The sequence below is a fragment of the Notolabrus celidotus genome, chromosome 17, assembly GCF_009762535.1.
Source record: "Notolabrus celidotus isolate fNotCel1 chromosome 17, fNotCel1.pri, whole genome shotgun sequence".
Classification (NCBI taxonomy): domain Eukaryota; kingdom Metazoa; phylum Chordata; class Actinopteri; order Labriformes; family Labridae; genus Notolabrus; species Notolabrus celidotus.
Genome location: NC_048288.1, coordinates 7,857,972 through 7,882,975, shown reverse-complemented (window position 1 = coordinate 7,882,975; position 25,004 = coordinate 7,857,972). Strand labels below are relative to the sequence as shown.

The following is a 25,004-nucleotide window of genomic DNA, read 5'->3' as shown; positions in this document are numbered from 1 at the left end:
TTTTAATTCCAGCGTGTGATTAGTCATTTACCTGAAGCAAGCTGTCATTGGAAATCATTTTCATGTCTTTGGACACTTTCTGTCAGAGAAATGACAAGTGATTTTGCCTTTGGGGGAAAGAGGGCCAATATTTTATTGAGAGGCGAGACAGTTCTTAAATATGCCAGTAGTTTGATAATGCTCGGTGGAGTGAATGGACTTTGAGACCACTTATAGAAAATGTCTCAGGCTTCAAAATGGCTCATTACTAAGGACCATGAGGTGTCTGATTTCCTAAATGTTCTGCCAAACCTCTCAGCCAAGGTTTTATGCACTACTTCATCTGACAATAACACCTGTTAGAAACCCGAATTAAACTTTAAAGCATTTATTGTACCATAAAGCAAAGTTATTTTATATGTAGACAGATGTGTTTTCAGCTTCGATTTGAGTCTTTTATAGGAGCCTATCAAACAGTCTGCTTCCATCTGTCTGTCCGGGATCATAGTTTGGCTCTAATCCTCCTTCCGGCTCCCTCCAACAACAGTCTCAGTGTGGATGTCGTAGTAGAGCTGGTGCTGATGAACTCACTGTGCCTTGCCAAGTACCTCCTGAAGTGTTTTCCTGCCACAAACACTCTCTAAAAGTGAATGGATTGCCCTTGAAATGTTCTGTGCTGCTGCCGCTTCCCATTTTCCACACTTCCTTGCTATACTTGGCAACATACACTTTGATATTGATAGGTAGAATTACAGACACATTGCAATAAAGAGCATCGTATTCAAATTGAGGATATCTGGGGTTGAACATTGAGTTCAAAATGGAAATCATGTTTTCAAAGAAGTCTGCACAAAACAAAAAACGATGACAACATATAAAACTCTCTTGGAAGTTTTCCTCACTCAAATCAACACATTTGCTCAAGGTCAGTCGAATTGCTTATGTAGCACTTTGAAAACCAATTTTAAAGCAAGTGGAATTCAAATTTGGCCCGGCCACTCTGCAGCCTTTCAGTGTTGATTTCACTTGATACTGGAAGTCATTGTAATCAAACATTTTGAGCACTTTCAAGCAGGCTCTCATCAACAGTTTGCATACATTCCTCTTCCCTGTATCTTTTCAAGTCTTCCATTTTTCTAACACTGATGTCACAACCACTGGTCTTCATGGAAGAGAGCCTGCATGGATTATAAGCTTAGCATTGCTTTTGTAGATAGAGTTTTGCATGAGAACTGAAGACTTCAGCCTTTGTTTTATCGGTCCTCAGAATAGTTTCTTCAAAGCCTTTTCACAAATTCTTTGTTTATTATCTCGTGCCTTCTTCACAAGTGATTTTCTTCTGGCCATGCATAAAAACCCGCCTCCATTTTACTAGTGCTTTGCTGATTGTTGTTTTACGACCAACTCTGTCCTCTGTAGCAAAGTGGATTACAAATACAAATGGAAAAAGGTTAAGGTCATCAATGAATGGATGCTCGGTTTGGGATGATTGTATTAGGATGATCAATAACAAGGGGTATTTTTCCATGTTAAGGAAATAGGACAGTACACATTATGTCTCCGGCTTAGATTGGGAAGGACACTGCAGTTTCATCTCCAGCATCATTTCCACTCGACCACCAAGATGCCAGTTATCGTAAGTTTCACAAAGTATCGTGAGACTTGTATTAAAAACAGCATGTAAATATGTTTCAGGGCCTTAACCTCATTTTTTAGAATGGTGGGGGATCTCCTCCTGCATGGAGAAAGGATTTTAAAGCACACAGATAGAGAGGGCTTTTGTTTACAACCTCTATTTAAAAGATTCAAAGTGAGCAATATGACTGACAGCTGAAGACAGCAGGATGTTATTTTTCTGATGAAGTTTAGGACTAATTTATTCATATTTTACCTTCAGTTGAACTTCTCTGTCTTCTGCGAACTAGTATTCTCTGAACTATAATGTTAGTGTCATCTCTGAGCAAGTCTTCTCGTCTTTTTTCACCGCTTCACCTCAGTAAAGTTTCTAATGTCTGATCATAATCACATCATCATTATCATGATTAGTATTAGAACTTAAACTGTGTAATGTATTATATAAACGTGATGAGTATATTTATTTATGGGTGACAACCTCAAGAAAAGCTTCTCGAAAAATTTGGCAGACTAGGAACACCTTTCCCAGCACTCTGGAAGGGATATAGCTAACAGCTGTCCCTTGATCAGTCCAACAACAAACAATGAAGTCCCGTCTCATGTTCATCCCCTGTCGGTCATTTGAGAATTAAACAGAACGCCTCCCATCAAACAACCACCTGTCAATAATAGTTTAATTTAGCTAATGTTAGCTCGCAATACTAATCAGACTGCTCAGTTACTGTGTTTTCTTCGTACTGGCCATTGGCTGTACAATACATGGATGTAGTCTCAGTGAAGTCACCCAGTGGTTTTAAAGCAGAGTTATGAAGCCTGTTGTTAGCAGTCGCCATATTGAAAATGCTGTCCAACCTAACTTTTGGACGACCGAGCAAGAGGAACAGAGATGGAGTCCAGTAATTTTAATATCTTCAAAACTACTGAGATACATATATATGTATAAAATCCATCCTGTACAATTTATGCTGATAGAGAAATGAGCTATTCAGACCCAAACTGTTAAACATGTTTGTTTCTACTCTAAAGATCAGCTTCTTTGAATTGGTGTGTATGTGGTTTTCGGTGCTTCAGCCTCAAGTGGACATTCGAGGAACCGCAGTTTTTAGCACTTCTTTATCGGCTTCATTTCTCAAGATCTGAGGTTGCCGCTTGATGTTGGTGCAAGTGTATATTAGTGTTAGCTTGCACTATCCCTGGCTCAAAAGAGTGGGTGCATATACTTTAGCTTATGCCAGTATTAGCTCGGAACAATCCCTGTGCAGCCTCTCAAACTCGGATTACGATGCAACACATCTTCGTTGGGAACCCAGTTCAACAATCAATTGAACCTAAGTTGCCTTGCTGTTATTTTGACTGAGCTAGTATTGCATAAAGTTTGTTAGTAACTACAGTTTAATCATGAGTTTAAATTGTGTACAGTGGTCCTTTGACAGAAAGCTGCTTCCCCCATTCACAGCACGCCTGCCCAAATCTGTGTAAGGAAGAAAGATAAGAGATAGTGAGCTTAAACGTGAGTGTTCTACACTGATGTGACGTCCTGTACACAACCATGCAAACATTTGTCCAGTTTTGTAAAAAAAAAAAAGGTTTTAGATATGTGCAGGATTCCTCCAGATTATGAATACTGGATTATAAATGCTGGATTTGCAGGAGTTGAAAATTTTGTGCGCAAACCTGCAATCCCTGAACCGATACTCAGCCCCTGTGTTACACACACAAGGTGACAGATTTCTATTCTCAAGCTAATATTAACTGGCGTCTTTAAGGATGTCAATCTGCATAGTTCAGTTGGATACAGTAAAACAAAGAACCGACTCACAAAGTGTCTTGTGACCAGAAGTGCTTCCCATAGAAAATGAGGATCACCTTCACACCTGATAAGTTCCGAGTTAAACCCACTTTGTAAAAAGCACTTCATTTGTCTTGCCTTGTTTCACTGCTAAAATGGGTCACTGCTCAGTGTTTGAGTGTGTCTTGGGTAAATCTGAGGTCCTATCACTTGGTGAACACTTGTACTACACATTTGTACTATGGTGCAGGTTATTTGATACCAGACTTTGCATTGCTGCTTAAATTCACATTCTGAAACCCACACACTCACATATAAACAGATATGTTAGACAATTTGAATCAAAACCACAGAGAGAAGGCAAAAGACTTTTATTTGTTTTTTCTTCAGTTATTTTCTGCCCTGTTGGTCTGTTTGCTTACTAATGTAGAGTATAGACACACAAGGCTATGCACACATGTACATGCACACGCACACACCATGCAAATTCATTGGCTGGAAAAATAATTTTCTTTAATAAATCATTCTAAGATTGTGTTAATGAAGTGTTAAATTTTAATGAACTAATCTTGAATTCCTGTGGCCCTGTGGGTTCATCCCACCTCTCAGAATTTAAATTAATACACAATAAAAGTACTTCCTTTAATCTCGACGAAAGGCTTCTCATTTTTTGTGATCCTCGTGACCTGCTGGTACTCTCCTGCACTGAAAGTAAGATTTCTACCAGTGGATAAAATGAATAATTTGGTTTCAAGAGACCTACATATGGGAGCTGTATTTGACTCATCGTCATGAAGAAGTACTGAGATGGTGGTAGTTATGTGTGTATTGAATGGGGGATGTGTTTGCATCCAAATGAGCACTCTGAGTAACTTTTAAAACCAAGTGTTTCACTCATAAACCAGACTCTGCGATCAAGCCTATAGAAAAGCATTTAGTCCAATATGAACGAGACCCCCTGTTGGAAGCTGCTTAATTCAGGTAGAAAAGATGTGGTGAATCAATCTCAAGGGTATTGTAATCTGTAGATTTTAACTGATTCATTCAGAATCAATCAGGTGTATTTCACAGACGTCCAAAAGCAGTCCATTATGGATCAGGTAGATTGGAGTTCAGTCACTGTGACAGATAGTCGGTTAGTGCCTCCACACCAGGTGGAGAAGCTTGTGCCAAAACACAATTTTTTTGGTGCTGTATGTTTTTCATTTTGTCCCTGAAACTGGTGAGGAACAAACTTTTTCAGCTTCCAAAGACTTGGTTGATGTCAATCTCCGATGTGTCTGGCAGGGAAGTAATTATTTTTAATGGATGTCACCAGGGGTTCCTCAGGGTACTATTCTGGGACCATTACTTTTCCAACTTTTAAGGTACCCTCCTGGTTGAGACATTGGGAGTCATGTTATCTCTGTCGATATGTTGACGATACACTGCTTTAACTGTCTGTGCCCCAAACTCTTGGATTTTTAGGCATTCGAACTTACAGCTCGACCAGATCTATGGGATGAAACTTAACAGGTACATGACTAAGATGTCGAGAAGAACTGGTTATGTAAGATTAGTTTGACACCTACCCAAAGAACTCTAGAGGATGACACTAGTTTTAGCTGAAGGGAGACAGGAAATGTGGGGAGTAGAGAGAGAGAGAGAGTGGGGGATGACATGCAGCAAAGGGTCAGGGCTGGAAGATTAACAAGCGACTGCTTCACGGGCCTCAACCACCACCCCACAAGTCACCTATTATTTAATTTAAGAACCAGCTCATGAGGGACGTCTCCTCAACATGAGTGTCACAAAGTGGAAATAATAGCATTGTCTTGTGGATCTGACAAGGGTAAAGTTTGTTTGAGGACAGCTTTATCAGCCCGATTTACTCATCCCTCTTTGTCAAAACCTTACAGGGTTTGATAGTCTCATTGGACCAGTGAATATCATATCTGAAAACTGTAAACCACTTTACCTGTTGTGTTTCTCCTAGCATCGCAGTTGAGTGGTTTTGCTGCTTTGGGCTTTTTCTACCCCATCACCACCACTGTCAGTTCCCGGTCAACAGCTCCCCAAGGAGTGCTCTGATTGGCTACTATTTACAGGGTCTATTACAGGGTTCTAAAAGTCAATGTAATCAATGATACCTTTATTTATCTGTTTTTTTGTTGCCGCATTGATTTCCTGCATGATTAAAAGTAATTGATTTAATTGATTCAGTCATGGCTGGAGTGGACACGGCTTCTGACAACACAAAGTTTTGGATGGATGTGAATCGAAGGCTCAGTTCAAGGCTCATAAAGGCATAAAAGTGCAACCAATCACAGGACATTTTGGATTAGTTTTAAAAGCAGACAGAATAACAGAGGCTGTGGAAACAAGGTCGGCAGGCCGGCCTCTGAACACTGCAACAATCAAAGCCAAAGGCAGCGATGCTTTTTGGTCACAAGCCTACCATTCTGCCTATGTAAACACGCCAAATCCATTTTGTTTGCTTTTTGTTTTATGCATTGGAAATTTAACTCTCTGTAGAAAAGGCATTGCTATGCTTACCTTATGTAATTGGCCAAAGGTAACCCACAGGATGTTTGGAAGTGGAAGTGTTTCACACGGTATCAGAGGACATCTGAAAACACAAACAATGCTTTGTTTTAGTCTGGAATGGGTGACTCGGTTTTCAGTGCCAAACAGTGTTCTGTACTCTGCTCTGGCTTTAAATGAGTTGCACCAAACCAGCAGAGAGTCTCATTCACGTCTGTGTAATTACAATCAGTGTAAGAGTTTCTCTGAATAAGACCCACCAGCAGCTAGAGAATAGGACCGCCTTGACAAAGCATTGACAACCGTGGAACAGGCAAAATTAAGCCCTCTCCATTCATACCCCCGAGTTCTTATTATGCACGAGCTATCTCACTGAGCTTGCTTTTGTGCTGGTATAATTACTTAATCTGAGCACTCCTAGGGTGGATTACTTTTTGTGCGGCAAGCAGGCAGCATTGCTTTGACTCAAGCTCCCAAAGTGGAATTGAGGCTAGCTTTAATTTTGGTGTTTAATAGTCGTAAACGTGATAAAGCCATTGTCAAATGGGATTCACATGTATACTTGTGCTTCTGTCAAGACTGCAGTTTGGATTTATTTTAAAGTGCGTTATTATGGCAATAAATTAAATTCAGAGCGTTCAATTTTGAGTACGATTTTATCGCCTCTCTGTTTCCGTGCGTTCTGAAGCATTTATAGACGGTCTGGAGAATGTTCCACGCTGCATTAGAGAGTGTGTAGAAGTCTATTTTGTGTTGCTTGCGGTTTATAATGGGCTTGGGCAACACTTAACTAGAATGGAGGCCCATCAAGGCGGGCCGATAAGGACCTAGGGATCCACTTTAGTCAATTACTGCAAAGTGCCAAGTTCAACTCAGTGGGCCCTTTATGAAGTACACCAGATGAGTAAACAAATTAATCGTACGTCCATGGTTCCCTAACACAACCGTGCGGCCCAGGGCAATCATACATCAGACAGAGTGATAGCGCCTGTCTCCAGCAGGAAATAGAAGGGTCCCACTATTAGAGATAGGCAGCCACAAAGGACTCATAAGCTACTGGCCATCCCATCACACTTCCCCTGCCTCTGAACTGCACTGCTCTGTCTGTATTGGCTTTTTACACCTTCACATCTCACGCCTTTGTGAGGAGGAAGAATGTGTTTTGAAATAGTGGCTTTTCCAAATGCTTTATGAGTTCAGTTGTGCAGTTATAAAGCAGATTGAATGATATTAGAAGCTCTTTATATTGATCCTCAGAGATGTTGCCGGCCAAAGAAAGTCGTGTTTCTCCAAACCTGGAAGGACAAAATGTTTCTCTGATGGTTCAGAAAATTATTAGCCACTGAATAACCCCTGGAATGGCTTAAAGTACCTTGTTTGAAAGGTACTTGTACTATACTGTAGGTACTATATCTTAAATTGGCACAACATGTGGCGTTACAACGACATTCATGTTTTTAAGAAACCTTTTTCTGACAAACATATAGTAAATCTGACAGAGAAAATGATGAAACCTTGTGGTATTACGTTTTTTTTGTGGTCATGTAAGTATCACTGAGTGTATTTATTCCTGTACCCCTAACCTTGAAGCAGGCTGATATACTACTTCATGTATTCGTGTCATCTTAAGCTTGTGGTTCTTCCAGACTGTGGTCCAGTAATCAATACAATGCACGGTAATCTGCTGCACCACACACACACACACACACACACAAACACACACACACACACACACACACACACACACACACACACACACACACACACACACACACACACACACACACACACACACACACACACACACACACACACACACACAAATTGAGTCTGAGAGTGTGTTCACATTGTAAAGCAGGATAAAGAAACAGGCTGCATGCTCTGCAGCCTTCATAAATGGAAGCACATTACTCCAGGTTAGAGCTAAGTTATTAAGCTGTTGAGCTCGCATAGCAGAGAACAGTTTGTTCAAGTTATTTGGTGTATTTTGAAATGTTCGAAGCAGAAAAAGTCTTATCAATGTTTGCACGTTTTCTAAAATGCATTTTAACGCTTGAGGCTAAAATCTAAATCTGACTCATTACTTATAAAGAGTGTAGAACATTTACTAAGATGTGGGAAATTGAATGAATGAATCACTGAGTAAAGAAAATATCCAAAATTAAGAAAGATGATTTCATGTTATCTGATCCACTCTTGTATGTAGAGATTTGTATAGCATTCTGCATGTTGAAGGCTCCAGGGCAGTTTTTTGGTGAGACTGATTTTGAGTTTTAAAATCCAGAAAGCCAGAAACTTTAGGGAAGTCATAGTACTTCCACGGGAAAGGTCAAAATAGGCAGATTAAAGGTTTTGCTTTACGCAGGGGGCGCCAAAACGTACACAGACTGAGAGCTATCCACAGGAGTTTGAGCCATGCTCTAACCATGCATATGTGATATTCATTCATCTGTGTCTAACATGACTGCTTTAATATTCCTATATTATATGAACCATTAAAGTTTAACCACTGGTTCAGACATTGGGCTGCTGTATTTAATTGAAGCCCTTTGTTAATGGTTAAGGGAGATTGAGGTTTGTCTATTATTGCGTCTGTGTAAATCCGTCATTCTTCAACAAACAGGTGAGTTAGACTTGTGAGGTTCTCCAAGTGATCGTTTCATTCAGCAAGAAACCAGAGTTAGAGTCAACTTAACTATGGTCCAGTATAGATGCTCTGATTGGGAAAATTGGGATAGAAACGGATACCAATACAGATTCTAATGTCAACTTAAAATGAGCTATGAGAGTTGTTGTGTTTAAGTTCTTGCTCGTACTCTCTGCTTCAGGCTCCATGTCTTACAAACTGCATGTTGCTGATCTTTGAGACGGTGTGATGCAACTCTTTTTATTTATTAATTCGCTATAAATTCACTTCATCTCACATCTCAACATGTGCAATACCACTGCAATACCATACGCTCTGGATGTATGCTTTCACCTATAGGTTTCTACTCTGTGCATTCCCTTACTTCTATATTTGTCCTGTAGATCTACCGTAAATTTACTTTTATATAATTTCATGCTTATTTCTGCACATATTTTTCTTAGGATACACTAGTTCACTTGAATTACTTATAATTGAATATTTACTATATTTGTATTATCTCTATTGTAATGTTTGCATTATTTACTTTGCTGCTGTAACACTGTTAATTTCCCTGTTATGGGAAGAACAAAGGATTATCTTATCTTATGCTCCCTAATCAGAGTTTGTCCAACAGGTGACGTCTTCTCCCCAATAAAGAACCTTCTCTCTGAATTAGCAGTCAGGTAGCTTACCAGCATTAAATCTATGAGATAGAGATTAAGATGAGAGTCGATAAGATGCAGATAAACATCAGCTACCCATGGTCGTGCATGGTACATTATTTGCATATTCAATGGGGCAAATATCAGCGGATACTGATATTCTGCACATACATCGCTGCACTCCTGTCACCGATGGATAGAGTCATCCCCTTCAGTGAACCTGTGGTATCCTCCTCCTTCAATTGGATCTTGATATCGTCAAAGTAAACCCTCAACCACTGCACTTATTTTCTTTATTCCTCATCTTATCACAGTCATTTGGTAGCAGATTGAGAATAGCAGATTCTCTAATGTCCTGTAATGGGCCCATCGTATGAAAAGCCCTTGTATAACAAACCTTATGTGCATGTAACCACAGAGAGAGTCACTGGAGTTAAACGAAAGCGTTTACTCATTGTGATAATGCACAAACAGATGTCACAGACGAATCAGTGCAATCACTTAATGCATTTGGTCATGAGATAACGTTTGAATGAGACACATCTCATCAGAGGTGTTTGATTCATGACGCATAGTTTCATTTCCTTTCACAGCTTCCTGTTTGGTGTTTTCATCTAAATCAGCGTTATTAAATACGTAACAGGAGTGAGAACTAGTTTCACTTGTCAAAACATTAGTTTAAGAAAATGTTTCTCCTTGAAGTGAATGTTTGATAAGGAAGCTTTAATTCTAGGGTGATACCATGGTTAGCATTGATTTAGCTTCACTCTGCAGGAGTTCATTTTTCTGTCCTGTTAATTTGCTGTCAACTTGAATTCGTCTTCGTCTGTTTATTTGTGGTTACGAAGAATCACTGTGGCTGTGGTTTTTTTTATCTCTGCATACCTTAATGTGTTTCTGTGGTTTAGGAGTTGTTTTTCAGTAACAGGGCTGCCATCTCTCTCTGTTGTCAGATTTTCCGGAGGTGCTGGCTGGTGTTCAAGAAAGCCTCGAGTAAAGGACCCCGGCGGTTAGAGAAGTACCCAGATGAGAAGGCGGCGTACTTCAGGAGCTTCCACAAGGTAAACACACGGCTGAAACACACTGGAAATTAAAAAATGATTAATTTTCCTTCATTTAATTTGTCTTTATTTATTGAGTTACATTTCTCAAATGCACTACAGCATTAAAAGTTACAAAAATAGAAGAGGGGGAAGGTTTATCAAATATCCAGATTGACAGAAAGTTACTGATCAGTATTCTCTTTAAACCTCAGATAAGACATTCATCAATCCATACATGTCTGAAGAGCAAAATGCCAACCACATTTTCAGACAGTCCATGTTGTTTGCTCTGTAGCTGTGTGAGGAGTAAACACTACAAGGTAATCAGGTTGATTTTGGCCTTCCGATAAAAATCCGAAAGTCTAGATTTTTCTGATGTTTCGACAGATTATCTTTCCAGATTGTGACTCTTTACAGGGATTTGAAAAGTGAATTCATTCAGGGGCACCGTTTGCCTAGCGGCACCCCATTTACAGAAGCTATTGCCCTCATTCGTTTGCAGCCTTGACCATTTGCTGCATGTCCTCCCCCACTCTCTACTCCCCACATTTCCTGTCTCTCTTCAGCTGTCCTATCAATAAAGGCAAAAATGCCCCAAAAATATAACTTTTAAAGTGATTTCATTTCCACATGTCTGCTCTGAAGACGAGTGTGGCTGCCCCAAATTGAAATAGTTAATATTAAACATGTTTGATTAGACATCCTGTTGTGTGAGGGGGAATCCCAAGGACAGCAGAGCACGCGCTCTGGCTATCATTCAGTCCCACATGGCAATCCACAATCAGGAAGCAAAACATGTGAGGCATGAAATTACATGGACAACAGGGCAAAACATGTCCTATAAAACATACCACTCTGACTGACAAGGAGAGGAGCTGGACTGAAGTTGCTTCCATGATGGATGTACCAGGTAGCTGTGCAGGTAGCAACGTTTCCCCTGATGACTCTCATAGTGTCCTGCTTGTCGTCTGCTGTGTTTATCTACTCTAAAGTACAAGAGATATGCAAGATGTCCAGCTTAGAGAGTGTGGACTCGGGTCTAAATGGACTCTGTTAGTGTGTGGGTCGCTGTGTTGGTCATCTTGTTGCACTCCACAAGAACAAAACTGTTTAATCTGTCATTATTTATCGCCATGTGTGGGGTCTCTCACATTTTCAGCATTTAAGATTGTATAATCTCTCAGTGTGGGCCAGAGCATAGAGAGGGTGTCGTTTCACAAAGCTCAAAGTCCTTTCATGTATAAATGTGTTGCTTCTTGTTCCAGCCAAATGATGCTGATGTCAGTCAGTCAGTCCTTTGGTCGGTCATAATAAGACACGATGAAGTGACCATATTGCCTTGAAAGAAGAAATCAATACTTATGATCTCTGGAGTATGATTGCTAAAGATTTGGTAACACTCTGACCTTTTGTCTGATACCAACATCAGACAGTCATTACAGTTTGACGATACTTCAGTCTGATGTTTTGGTAGCCATGAATACCAAAATGGGTCTTAAACTTGGTCTGTCTGTCCCCAAAGAACTGAGACTGGTTGAGACCAAATTACATGCGTTTCAGAGCAGTCATCCATTAGACTACAGCTATTTAGCAGATTGATCAGCTGGTGATGAGTTTTAGCTGTAATGGTCACCAAAGTGAGAGGCTCAAGAGTTTGTTTTTTTTAATTCAGTTTTTGTTTTAAAAGATTCTCTACATTGACTTTCTCTCATTTGACATTGTGTTAGAATACGATGACTAAACATTTATTTTATGGAATAAATGCACCGAGCACTCAACTGTATCACACTCCTCCTCAAAGAGTCTTATTTCATCTTCAAGTGAAAACTTTTATCCATTGGTCACAGATGATGGAGTTAAGGATCCATTAAGACACATTTAGCCACTTCATCCTCTCCTCTGGGGCCCTTTTCCTTCCTTTCTAAAGTAATAATCCACACTATGATATATCTTTCCCTGCCTCTTAAGCCATTTGAAATACTCCAATTATGGCTCATTAGCATGGCGAGGGGATATCATGTTAAAGGAGTAGCTGTGTTCCCAGTGTTTTACAGTAATGAGAGGAGATAACAGCAGATGATAGGGGACTTTGACACCAGGTTTACAACGTGGCTGCAGTTTGAGATCTGATTTAGTAACCATGTAATTATGAGTTATGTCGGGGATTTCTCAGACACCGTGGCATATTTTGCAGTCTCCTCAGTTTCCCAGGAAACTTGCAAGTACAAGCTGGGTAGATGTTTCAGCCCACTTTGTAGGCATCCCTTGCTGCGCCGGTACGAGCCATGTATTGTGAATGAAGCGCCTCTCTGCCTACTGCATCATGCTGTCACTCGGGGCGTCCTGTGTGGCTGTAACCCCCCTCCCCGAGGCATCTCATACAACCGGCGCTGGAGTGAGCGATGAGTGCGCACATGCACCAGTGCACCTGGTAATGCATCGACACAAAGATCAAGAAAGGTCCCGTCTGAGGGCTTCATTCAACGCTGCAGTGCTTTGGGAGGAAATAGGCTGCAATGGTGGCTGATTTACAGAATCAACACAAAGGGGATTGGCTTTCTTTGCCACTTTTTTCCATTCTCTCTCCATATCCCCCTCACTCACACTCTCTCTCTTTTCCTTTCCCTCTGTCTTTGTCTCTCTGTCTGACACGCACTGGTCCACACAGTAAAACAATCCCTGAATACATTTTTGTCATATTTTCAACCTTGTGAAAAGTTTTTTTTCCCGTCTACTACATATCGTGTGCTCTCCTGAGCTCCTGACAGAGGCAGATAAAGTGAAAAGACGGAGCTGTATTTAAATATTAAAATACAACATGTGCATATGAAAGTGACAATAACCTGTAAAGCAAAGAGGGATAAGCTTCGGCCACAGACTGTACTGAATACTGGATATAGCCACCATGGCATTAACTGTTGGTAGAACAATGCAATCCTGAAGTGTAGATGGAAGTCGCCACCTTGGTCTTTTGGACCCATGAAACCAAATTTTGACAAGAGGGTGGAGCTGAAGAGCAAGTTATCAGAGTTATCCCCAAGGCTAGTTATTGCCTGGCTAATAAGATAGTAAAAGAAGAGCTTTCCAGTGGACGGTGATCATAGTTTTGGTTGTAACTGACTGGAGTTAATTAATTTGAGTGAAAAATCAAAGAGCGTGTGGAACACAGCACGTGTCTCTTGTTTACACTCATTTGTGTGGGAGAGTGAGCAGTGGTTTAATTAAAAAGGCAAACAAAGGAGACTCCTCACCACTCACGTCTTAGCTCAGAGGTCTTCTCAGTGGGAAAACACCAAAACAATCCTTACTCATATCCACTGACCTCCAAAACACACTGAAAAACAAACCTGTAAACAAGCTGAAAATCTGGGTATGGTGAGTGCAGATACGGTATGTGTTAATTAATGCTAACATATACCCAACAGCAAAAGAAATCACCCTGTTTGGTGCAGCATCCAAAATATTTACTGGATGTTTCTTTAAAATGATTCCAAAAGGGACCAATAACACCTGAAGATCATTGTTTCATAGCTGAGCTGGCGTCCTGGCAGACAGTGAGCAGCAACCATACATCACTTAAAGTTAGCATGCTCACAATTCTGCAGAATCGATTACAACTTTTATTGATATTTTATGTCTTTTTAATGTGTCATTTTAAACTGTGTTGTATTATGCTTGGTATGTCTGACTGCTCAAGTGTCTTGGAATCTTTCCTCTGCTGCTGCTGCATATCTCGGCCAGGACTCTTTTGAAAAACAGGTTTTTTAATCAAAACAAAAAAAAGTTAAATAAAATAAAAATAATTTAAGGCCTTAATCAAACATGGAGACAGAGCTATCCAGACAAAACACATTTTTAGCAACAGGATGCATACACATTTGTCTTGGCTGTAAAGTTGTTCATTGGGCCTCTGTGGAGATTATCACTTTATGAGACCAGCCTCAAGTGGCCAGTCAGGGAACTGCAGTTTTGGGGATTTCAGTGTTTGCTTCACTTTTCAGAGCCAGGCGTTGCAGCTTGGTCTTAGCCACAGTAGCATTATTTTTTAGGTCTTTCCACCAATTTAGTAGAGGTAAATATCTGAACAGCTATCAGAAGGAGAGAGAGGAATCAGTGCCGACATATTTTGTCCCCATGTTAAGAAACAGACATTTACTGTCTGTCACCTTGAGGAGTTAAAATGTTGTCACCTGGCAACATTAGGTCAAACTTTCTATGAGCCTGGCCCAAAAGTAACAACTAGATACTTACAATCAATGACTTCATCATTAGCCTGAGTTTATTTCTGCTAATTAGCAAATGTAAGTATGCTACATGCTAACATATTTGCTTGTTTTGTGAACATGATTCACAATAAATGTTAAACATCAGCAAGTGGCATCATTTGAGCATTTCAGTGAGCTGAAGTTAGCATATATCTCTGAAAGAACTCTGAAAGATGCACAACACTGCTACATGTTAGCTAAACTAAAACCATTTCCATTAGCCTCAATCTGTATTTAATGCTTGTACGGAAATGTTAGAAAGTTAACGAAGAGAGTGAGCACTGTAACCTTTATAATACAATAAAAACAAAATATCAACCTGTCATTATTTTAGCAAGTTGACATTAGCATATTAGCATACCTCTGAGCTGGCTGTGCCCAACAACAGCCTGAAAAAGCTGCTAGCATAGCAGTGAACTTTTAATCTTTTTAATATTGGATTTAACACAACTTTGAATAAATAAAAAGAAAGTAGAGGAGAGGAGATGAGGAATAGCCTCATCACAGATGATTCACTTTACTCGGACTGTTGCGCCTTGGGCTGGGAATGCACCCAAACCTCCTCTCTTAGACACACACACACACACACACACACACACACACACACACACACACACACACACACACACACACACACACACACACACACAAGAAGAGAGAATGAAATATGCACACACACACAAAAAGACACAAACAGAGAAGGAGATAAGAGGCTGGTGGAATTCACAGCTCAGAAATTCCCACGGTTGATGCTGTCTTAGTGTCAGTTATATGTATGAATAGCCCGCCTGAGGACAAATATATACTGTCTTCACAGGAGGAAAACACAACCCCGTCTCATATGAAATATTAAGATACTATCTTTTAGAGGATAGAAATAACAAATGAAAAATATCTGCTATCTTTTCATATCCATAACTTCCTCTTTCTCATCTTTCTTTCTGTGTTTTCTTGCTTTGCTGATCTTTCTGTAACTCGAATACTGAGCAGGTGATATCAAACAATCAAAGGTGAATTTATTACATGTAGCATTATCAAACAAAGAGATCTGTATTCCACATATGTTGCCAGTGTTATTAGGTCTGCTCTTTTAACCTCATACAGTTCAGCTTTACTACACGGGCAGTGCGCCCAGATAATTCATTCCCAACAGCCTGGCTGAGGGCCCACAGTTTTCACACAATGGACTTACAATAATGTAATGGGCCTTATCTCCAAGGCAGAGTGAACACAAGGAAGACGGTTGAGCAAAATGGCCTGTAAATGCGGGTGATATTCAATTAAATGTAATCTTCTCTTTTTTTCATTCACGATCAATCTCCCGGTAAAGTGATTTAGATACTTTTGATCTCACTCCTTCCTATTGAGTGGAGGAGCAGGTTCAAGGAGAGCGACTGAGCAGTGGATGGATGCGTAGCTATAGAGAATGAACACCAGAGCACATCTATGCATAAAGGGCTTTTAAAATAAAAAGCATTACCGTGTTGCAGCAGGGTGCAGGGAGCAAATATTGTGGGTGATTTCTTCTTTTTGAAAAGAGCTTTTTATAATCAGCGGGACAAATACTATTATTTATTTATCCGTTAAGATCGCCCGCATATCTTTTTAACTTGGCCCTGTTTCATGTGATGAGCCTCGAACGACTATTGCACTTTCAGCGAAGCAGTGCAGGATGGCACTTAAGCCTTGCCGCTGCTGCTCCTTATGCTGGCTGTGTTCATTCAAGCTAATGTGCTCTCTGCCGCTCTTTCCTCCCTAGATCACTGAGCTCCATAACATCAAAAACATTACCCGGATACCGCGGGAGACAAAAAAGCATGCCGTGGCCATCATCTTCTGTGACGACACATCCAAGACATTCGCCTGTGAGTCGGGTAAGTGCCTTTTTTTCCTCCACCCTCCCATTCAAAATTTAAATTCATCTTTCTCAACTGAAGCAGAGTGAGGGAGGCATTATTTTTAATTTTTTACATGCAAATGAAAAGTGAAGGGGTGGTTTAAGTTTTTGCAAGAAGCGGAGGAAGAATCAGAAGTGAGAGGCTGAAAGAGAAAGTGAGAGGTGAAAGAGGCAGCAGAGAATTGGAGAGGAGCCAAGTGATGCTCATTTGCCGCTATATTAAGAAGTGGGAGGATCTGTTCCGAAATATTGATTTTCATACTGCAGGTATGAAAAATGATATTGGGCATCGTTTGCAGTGTGTTTCAAACCCAATTATGGAGTGTAACAATAGAGATTGCCTCTAATACGTGGACAGGAAGCCAACGAGTTGCATGATCCTCACGTGGTTGTTGTGTTCTGTGGGTGGAGCTGGATGTAGAGGAGGCCAGAGGCGAGATTACGCCTGTGCATCCTTAAACAGATAGAGATGGAGATCTGCGTCTTGACTCCCGCCTTGTGGATGTGTGCCGACATGTGATCAAGTATCTTTTGATGGAGGGTAGCAGGAAACCTCGGGGGAAATATTATTGAACTTAGAGCAGTGAACTCTCTCTTGCCTTTACTCTGATTCCCATGATCACTCAGTCTTTCTCCCCCCTCCCCCCTCTCTCTCTCTGTTGGCTCATTTCCATTCCCAGAGCTTTCCCCCTCACACGGCCATATGGATGTCTCTAATAGTGTGTGTCCACTGACCTCCTATAATCCTTCACTTCCTGGTACCTCCTTTACATTTGAATACTGAACTCCCCACTACCTTGTGTGGGCGTTCATGTGAGGATGCACATTTATGCAGAACTCCACCCTTTACATTATCTGAACACATGCATTAAAAAATAAATCCCCTACCGTACAGTGTGTATGAATAAATAACTGAATTATTTGAACCAGACTGTGAACATGTTTAATTTTGCATCTTAACATGGGACTCAATGGGGATAGCTTAGCTTTTGCAATCAGCCCTAAGTGGACTCTTGAGGGACTGCAGGTTATTTTGCACTTATGCACCATACTGAACAATGCGATCACATATCACATATTTTTCTCAAGCTGCACAGGTCTATTTTAAGATACAATAAAACTATACCCCAGAGCTAAATTTGACAGGTCCAGCCGGCTCAGGTTACATGAAAGTGAATGTGGTGTGCAGCCTTTTAACTACAGAGAGCTATCAAAGGAAGTTTGGATCTGAAACATAACCTGAAACATCCAACTTATTTAAAATCATCTAAAGATACAAACCCAGAGCAGCCTAAGAAGACAAGTTATATTCAAATGTTGACAAGAGGTGAAAAAGTTATAAGGCCATATTATAATCTCCTGATGTGTTATTTTTAAGAATAACCTTTTGATGCCTCAAAGCAGTGCCATGTTTTTAAGTGTGCTGTCAAAGGAAACAAGGAAGTGAACAAAAGACACTAACAGCTTTAATATTTCTGACAGTTGGGAGAGTTTTTGTCAAACATGCTCCACAAAGAGAAAAAGACTGAGTGTGACCTGCAGATTGATATGACGTCAAAGCCTGAGAGTGCACTGTGGAATCAGGTCCAGACATTATTTACTGCATTAATCTGCATGGCTGCAGCCTGCTGATGCAATCAGGAAAGATGAAGGATCCTGACCATCTCCTGATTCAATTCTCACATCTAACCTTGTTTGTTGTTTTCTTGCATCCTCACACACTCTATCCTCTCCCATCACACACCTCCACCACCACCGCACACACAGAGCCATATTTCTTCATGCGTGTCACATAGACGAGCATGCCTGCCTCTGTGCTGATGAAGTGTTTGTTTAGCTTTTTTCCAAGCACCTGCCTTAAATTGTGTGAGTTTAGGAGCACTTACAGGCTGTAGTGAGTCTGAATGAGCTGAATCTGGAGAGGTGTGAGCAGAGCTATAGTGCAGAGCTGCTGCCTGTGAGTGTGTGTGTGCTGCTGTATTTCTGCTTTCTGGTGTGTGTGAATGAAGTGCTTCAGGCAGCAGCAGACCTTTCCTTCACCCAGCAAAGTTGTATGAATCTGTCCCATTGGACACTGGAGTAGATCTGACAAACAGGCTGTTAGATATTACAGCCAGTTTGAAGCGAATTAAGGGAGATGAAATTACCTCCACTGTTATTACATACGCAGACGCTGACTTTCGATTATTAAACCAAGAAACACTGTGACGCCCGTGCTCTCCTGCACGTGTCTCTGTATGCATCATTGGCCATAGAAAGCTTCATATCCCAGAATTCCACTGGGGCTGCAGTTAAGGGGCTTCAGAAAGATAACCAACTCCGGCATTTGGCTCATTTCATACTTCAGTAACTCTAACCAAACGCTCACACAAGACAATTGGAAATCTCCTGCGCTGTAAACACTGTTTCTTCAGACTAAACAGGGAGGGCTTTCAGTATCCACAAACAACAGAGAGCTCTGCAGACCAGATTCAATTCATGAAACCATTTGTCATCACTTAGTGTTCAATTAAAGAATTCAGTCTTGGATTAAGTGCCTCCCCTTCTGTAAGAGCCAGCTGTGTTTAGATATGACTGCACATGTAGAGAGCTTCAAATTATGAGTAAATAATCACAGCTACAATCACTGTGAACCTTTAAAGGAATAGACACAGGCTGGTTGTTTTGCTTTCTGCCTTATAAGAGCATTGGTACCACTCTTATGTTTGTAGCCAATGCCAACAGCTGGTTAGCTAAGGCATCCATAAAAACCATGCTTTAAATTAGTGGTGCTAAATAGCAGAGTTTCAGGAGCAGGACCACGCCTCTTCCGGCTCTCTTATAAATTCAAACTATCCCTCTCCTCCCTTTCATTCTCCGATACCGCACCCCGCCCTCCCTCCCCCTTTCTTATTATTTCTTCTTTACTATTCATAGGGCTCTTAAAGGGGGGTCTGTTGTGCCTGGGAGCTACGGCGGATCCCCTCAAGCTTCTCCAAACCAGTAGCGGCAAAAAGTTTGATGTCAAATTCATAATCACTATTCCAGTTAAAGCTGCTGTTCACAGAGTAAACGTGTTCAGAGAGGGAACACTACCCCCCCCCCCCCAACCAGATTTCCTCTTAGCCCCCCAACACAGATCGGCGTGTGCAGTCATGACAGTCCCGGAATCATAACCTATTGGAGGACGTAGTAGAAGCCACCCCTCAACCAATCAGCACAGAGTATTGGAGATTAGGTATGATTGGTCCGTCATAACGAGAATGATAACATTGCTTGATACGAAGACTTCGGAAAACACAGAGATTTCACAATAGTCTCAAATTACTTCACTTATTGATGAGTAACGATGGGTATTATGACCCAGAAAAAAGTAACTTCCTACCAACAGCAGCTTTAAATCAATAAATCATTGTCAGTGATATCTTGCTGGTGGTGTGGTCCTTGTGAGTGAAACAAGAAGTAACGTGTATCAATGAGCGGTGCTGGCTCGCATTCCTCACAACATTTGGAGAAAACTACACCAGCGGCTTCCCCCACTTCCCAAACCAAGCTCACCCTCTCTTCGCTACATTTTCAAACACTTGGATAGCTAAGCTAACATCTTGTGATCGCCGGCGTTGATTAAACAAACAAGAAATAACATGTTTATCAGTGAGCTCAGTTGGCAGGCAAAATATTGGCAACCTTGGAGAATACCAGACGAGCTGCATCCTACGTTTCTTATCGTAGCATTCAACTGAACTAAGCTAACCTTCTCCTGGACAGCTTTTACAAACAGACTTTCAGCTCAGCTCACAGTCCAGTGAAATAGGGTTGGATTGGATCTGTTTTATGCATTGTATTCAAACAAATGAGAAATAGTGAGTTAATCAGTGAGTTGTGTGGGCAACTTTTGAGAAAGCCAGACAAGCTGCCATCTTTGTTCTGAGCTAAGCTAAGTGAACCTTCTCCTGGCTAGCTTCTACCGACAGCTGATTGGCTAAGTGTACACCTGAAAACTCAGCTGTTGAATTTATTATTGGTAAAAGAAACAACAAGATGTTAATATGTGAGCTTGTCCTGAAAGGCAGATTTTTGCAACCCTTCAAGAGCCATACAAGCTGTTTCCCCTTCAGTTTATGCTGAACTAAATAAAGCCTGTAATACTAGCATCACATTCAGTGCATTGGCATCCACATGGCACGTTTTTGTCATGTAACTTCTAATAAAATAATCGTACCTTGTCATTCTGCTGAAACATTCTTCATTTCATTTCATCAGTTCATTTCCTTTCCATTTAACAACTTCAAGCTCAAGCCGTCCTTTTAATTTGGAAAATAGCTTATTGATCGTCTGAATAGATGATCTTTGGTTTCACTTGTGACTGCGGTCGGATTGTTTTAGCAGAGCTGCTTCTACTGTTCAGCCTTTGAACTGACGAAGGAGGGAGGGAGGGGAAGTGTATAATTCATCTCTCTTGTGGGCTTTCTCAGAATCCACCTCCTCTTTTAATCTGCTCCTGATCAATCAGATAGATTTTTCTCTCCCCTGGATACTGTTTGCTGTACTCATGTCCTGTATGTGCAGCTTTTTATTGTGATATTCTGTGGCTGATTTATGTGCTTGTGTACGTGTGAACACAGTAAAGACAGGCCTGTTGTGGTAGTATAATCTGGACAGGATGTTTTATTATGAATGCAGCGTGATGGAGGAGTGTGTGTTTGTGTCATGGTGGACATGCATTAATGCTGCTGTTTGTGTTTTGTTTTTTGCAGAGCTGGATGCAGAGGAATGGTGTAAGCTGCTATGTGTGGAGTGCCTCGGCTGCCGTCTCAACGACATCAGCTTGGGAGAGCCAGACCTGTTAGCAGCAGGGGTGCAGCGGGAGCAGAACGGTGAGTGCCCAATTAGTCCCTGCTAACACAGACAGCCATTCAGGGTCAATCTCTCTCACTCCCGCCACCGAGCGTTTACCGGTTGCAGTCCGGTCCCGTATGTGTTAATGCAACTGAGCCCTCAGAGGTTTAAAGGAGCAGAACAGGGCTGTCCAATTAAGCCTGGCTAATTAGGACCCGTTTTGTCGATATCTGATCCAACAGTCCCCTGTTACCGTCTTCAGTTACATTAGCACATGTTTGTTCAACTTCTGAAGTACGTTTCGCTGTGTGTGTGTTGAAGGAAACCCGCGTGTGTGTGAGTTAGAGCACAGGTCACAGGCTGTGGTCGGGGCTCTGTTCCAGGCCTAATGAGAAGTGCTGTGCATCACTGGCTTCCCTCATAATGAAGCTTGTCATAGAGATGGATGAGATTATGGCTCCTGAAGCCATGTGAAATAAATGTGCTTCCCCACATATTCAACTCACAGGAAATAGAAATGGAAGAGAGTGCGGACAACAGGGCGCTGCTATCACAGTGGAGCTCATTCTCTGTGTAATTTGTAAACTGGTGGAGGAAATTGAAAAGGCAACAGGCAAGAGGAGCAGTTTAAAGTTGTAAAAGGGCGAGTAATTGAAAAGAATCTGCCGTCATTTCAGCCCATTTCATTTCACAGCAGCTGTAAGCTGAAATTGTATTCCCAAACAGGACTGAGGCCCATTCATTTTAGGTATCAATACACACGTTTTGACTGTGCTGCGGTAAACCAGCCGGCTGTAACAACACAATCCCTCTTCCTTCTTTTGCGGCAGAAGTCCTGCTGTTTAGAGCTACAGTGTTACCGATATAAACAGGGCCATCTTTTCTCCCGTCCCTGCATGTATGACTGAAACAAGAAGCTCGGGGCCTTCAACAGTGTTTCAATTAGTAGCCCTCCCCAAACAGCAGGGGCAGATAATTAGATCAGAGTTCATTTTCACTGTCCCTAAAAATATGCCTCACTATGACATTGCCATTTCCTATCTGCTGCAGACACATGGCTTATTTTGAATCATTAAGCATAATTAGTGAGAACTAATTTAGATTATGGAGACCTCTGTCCCTCTTCCTTTCGCTGCCTGCCTCAGAGAGTAAGTTTAATGTGAAGAGACAGTCTTGGCTCCTTGATCCCAGTACACCACGATGGATGGCTAGGTGTACCCTCTAAAGGCTTGTTGACTATTTTTGCCACACTGTATAAAAACACACAACATGCTGTAAGTGCAAAAGAGAGAGAAATATATTTGGATTGCTGCAAAAGAGCACAAATATGAAATATCTTTTGTTGTCCATGTTTTCAACTGACTGAAGGATGAAGAGAATTATCAGTTTCTTGACTAAGTGCATGATCAAGCACTGGACTCAGTCAGGTTTCCTTCCAACCCCGTCTATATCTAATCATACTGTAAAATACTGCTGGGATTTTTAACTGTTTAATTAAAATCATAGCTTTTTAATGTCTTTGAAGCAGATAATAACTAATGAATTCTTTAAGAAAGAATGATCTGCACATTGTTGCTGCTAGCATACTTTTAGCACTAACAAATACAAACATCTAAACCTTCTGTGTCAAGTCTGATGCTGTGTCCCAAACCAGGGGCTGCATCCTTCTAAAAGGTGCACTTAAAGACTAATTGGGTCACATAGGAGCATCAAAGGCCATTCAATTTCAAAGGCTCCTTTAAATGCAGCCAACAAAGGCGTCCTGAATTGGGTGCATCATTCATGGCCCAGCACATATTAAGCTTAGCTGTTCTGTCCTCAGTATATGTCCTGCATACACCTTGACGGCCAGCTAAACTCTTTCATTACACCAAGACTCTGAAGACGTTGTCTTCTTGTCCACAGGTTTATTGGTACCTCAGAAAAGGGTGAAACTATAAAATGTACACAGAACAATATCAGTATTACTTTGACATATATACAGTGTAAAACATGTAGCACCTCTAATGAATTATTTAAATCCTTTTTACGTTACCTTTTTTTTATATCTATCTATTTAATTATTACCATTAGCTAAGGAACACTACAAAATATGTTAATCCCCAAAATAATCTGCTACTAATAAAGATATACATTATGCAAAGAACACTTACCCACGATGCTATCAGAAACAAGAACGTTCAGGCAGATGTCCCTGGATTACTACTGCCATTAATAAACACCACGCTCTAATGCCTTTTCACTTTCTGTTCACAGGTCATGTGACCCAACCACTTGAGGCACACTTTCTGTAGCTATTAAAGTGACAGCACCAAACTGAAACTCACAATAAAACAGGAATAAACTGAACATATATATTCACTGTGTAACAGCACATTAGCATTAGTTCAGGCACGCCACAAAGTCAAGCTCGGCTCACAGTACAGCTGATCTTAACACCGGCCCTATCAGCTGACAGCTCAGCTGACCACATCGACACATCCAATCAGCAAATAGCAAAATGTGCGTTTTTTGTTAAAGCGGCTTCATCCTGTCGTCTCTTGCTGCTTCCCCAACAAACCGCTTTGTAAGCCTCCTCCACCTCAGCTTCTCTATTCTGCTGTGTCTGATTTTACCAGTGTCTTGTGTTTGTCACTGTTGCTCGCTTTGTTCTGTATCCCGGGGTCTTTGCTGCTACTCTCCTGGCCTTATGTATGCATATGAAATAGAGGGGAGGTGTGCTCTCCCCACCTCAGGCTTTCTGCGTAGACATGTGGAAGGGCAGGGAGCTCCCTGAACAGAGCCATACCACCAAATATAACTTGAATGCAAATAATAAATTGTTTTGATGAGAGTGGTCCTGACTGAACCAGTGATTTATTATGTGCCAATTCAAACAAGATGGCGGATCCTCAGTCGATGGGGTAATGCACTGGTATTAGTTTAAACTCCACCCAGAAGCTAGCGATACAAATGTCAAAAAAGGATGGGGTCTTGAAACTTCATGTTCATGTTCATTTATGAAATAAAAGGTTAAGTCACATGACGTTAGTTACAAGAGTAATAAGTAACAAAAGGGTAAGAGCAGGAACAGCTGGTGACATAAACAAGACATCCATCATAGACCAGATCGTCTTGTTTGAGTTTGGCCTGACCGGTTGACACAAGCTACGGAGGCCGGATCATTGTAGGCTTGGTCCTCCGAAGGATCCTACTTCCTGATTTGTGACACATCTACTGTGCTAGAACAAGTTAACTTGCTCCCTAGCTGAAAACACAAGGTAAAGATATGAGAGTGCTACAGTATTTATTTTTCATTTATTTGTGTTTGTTTTGTGTCAAATCAACATAACAATTATAACGTACCAAGAAAGGGTTGTTTTCACCCTTTTAAATGTTGTATGTTACTGCTGTGAGCACCAAGTGAAATGTTCTTCACCTCTATTGTACTGAGAGAGAGAAACAAACATTTTTAAATGTGGACAAAGCTATAACTGTTCAGTCAAAAACTACGACATGAATATCATTTAACTGAATTCTTTTAAACTTTCTGTGTAATGTTTCCAGAACGTTTCAACGTGTACCTGATGCCCACACCGAACCTGGACATCTACGGGGAATGCACCATGCAGATCACTCATGAAAACATCTACCTGTGGGACATTCACAACGCTCGCCTCAAACTCGTCATGTGGCCTCTCAGCTCTCTGCGCAGATACGGACGAGACTCCACTTGGTTCACTTTTGAATCTGGAAGGTGTGTGTGTGCATACAGATCCGTGCTT

At 41.1% G+C, this 25,004-nt stretch overlaps 1 protein-coding gene across 1 annotated transcript in view; it reads left to right on the top strand.

The window, feature by feature from the left end:
- dok6 (docking protein 6) overlaps nucleotides 1–25,004 on the top strand; it is a 67,525-nt gene that overhangs the window by 26,894 nt on the left and 15,627 nt on the right. Inside the window, exons 2-5 of the mRNA XM_034706993.1 lie at nucleotides 10,171–10,278; nucleotides 16,285–16,399; nucleotides 21,159–21,278; nucleotides 24,787–24,976. Coding sequence (XP_034562884.1) covers nucleotides 10,171–10,278; nucleotides 16,285–16,399; nucleotides 21,159–21,278; nucleotides 24,787–24,976 — 533 coding nt within the window. The remainder of the gene's footprint in view (nucleotides 1–10,170; nucleotides 10,279–16,284; nucleotides 16,400–21,158; nucleotides 21,279–24,786; nucleotides 24,977–25,004) is intronic.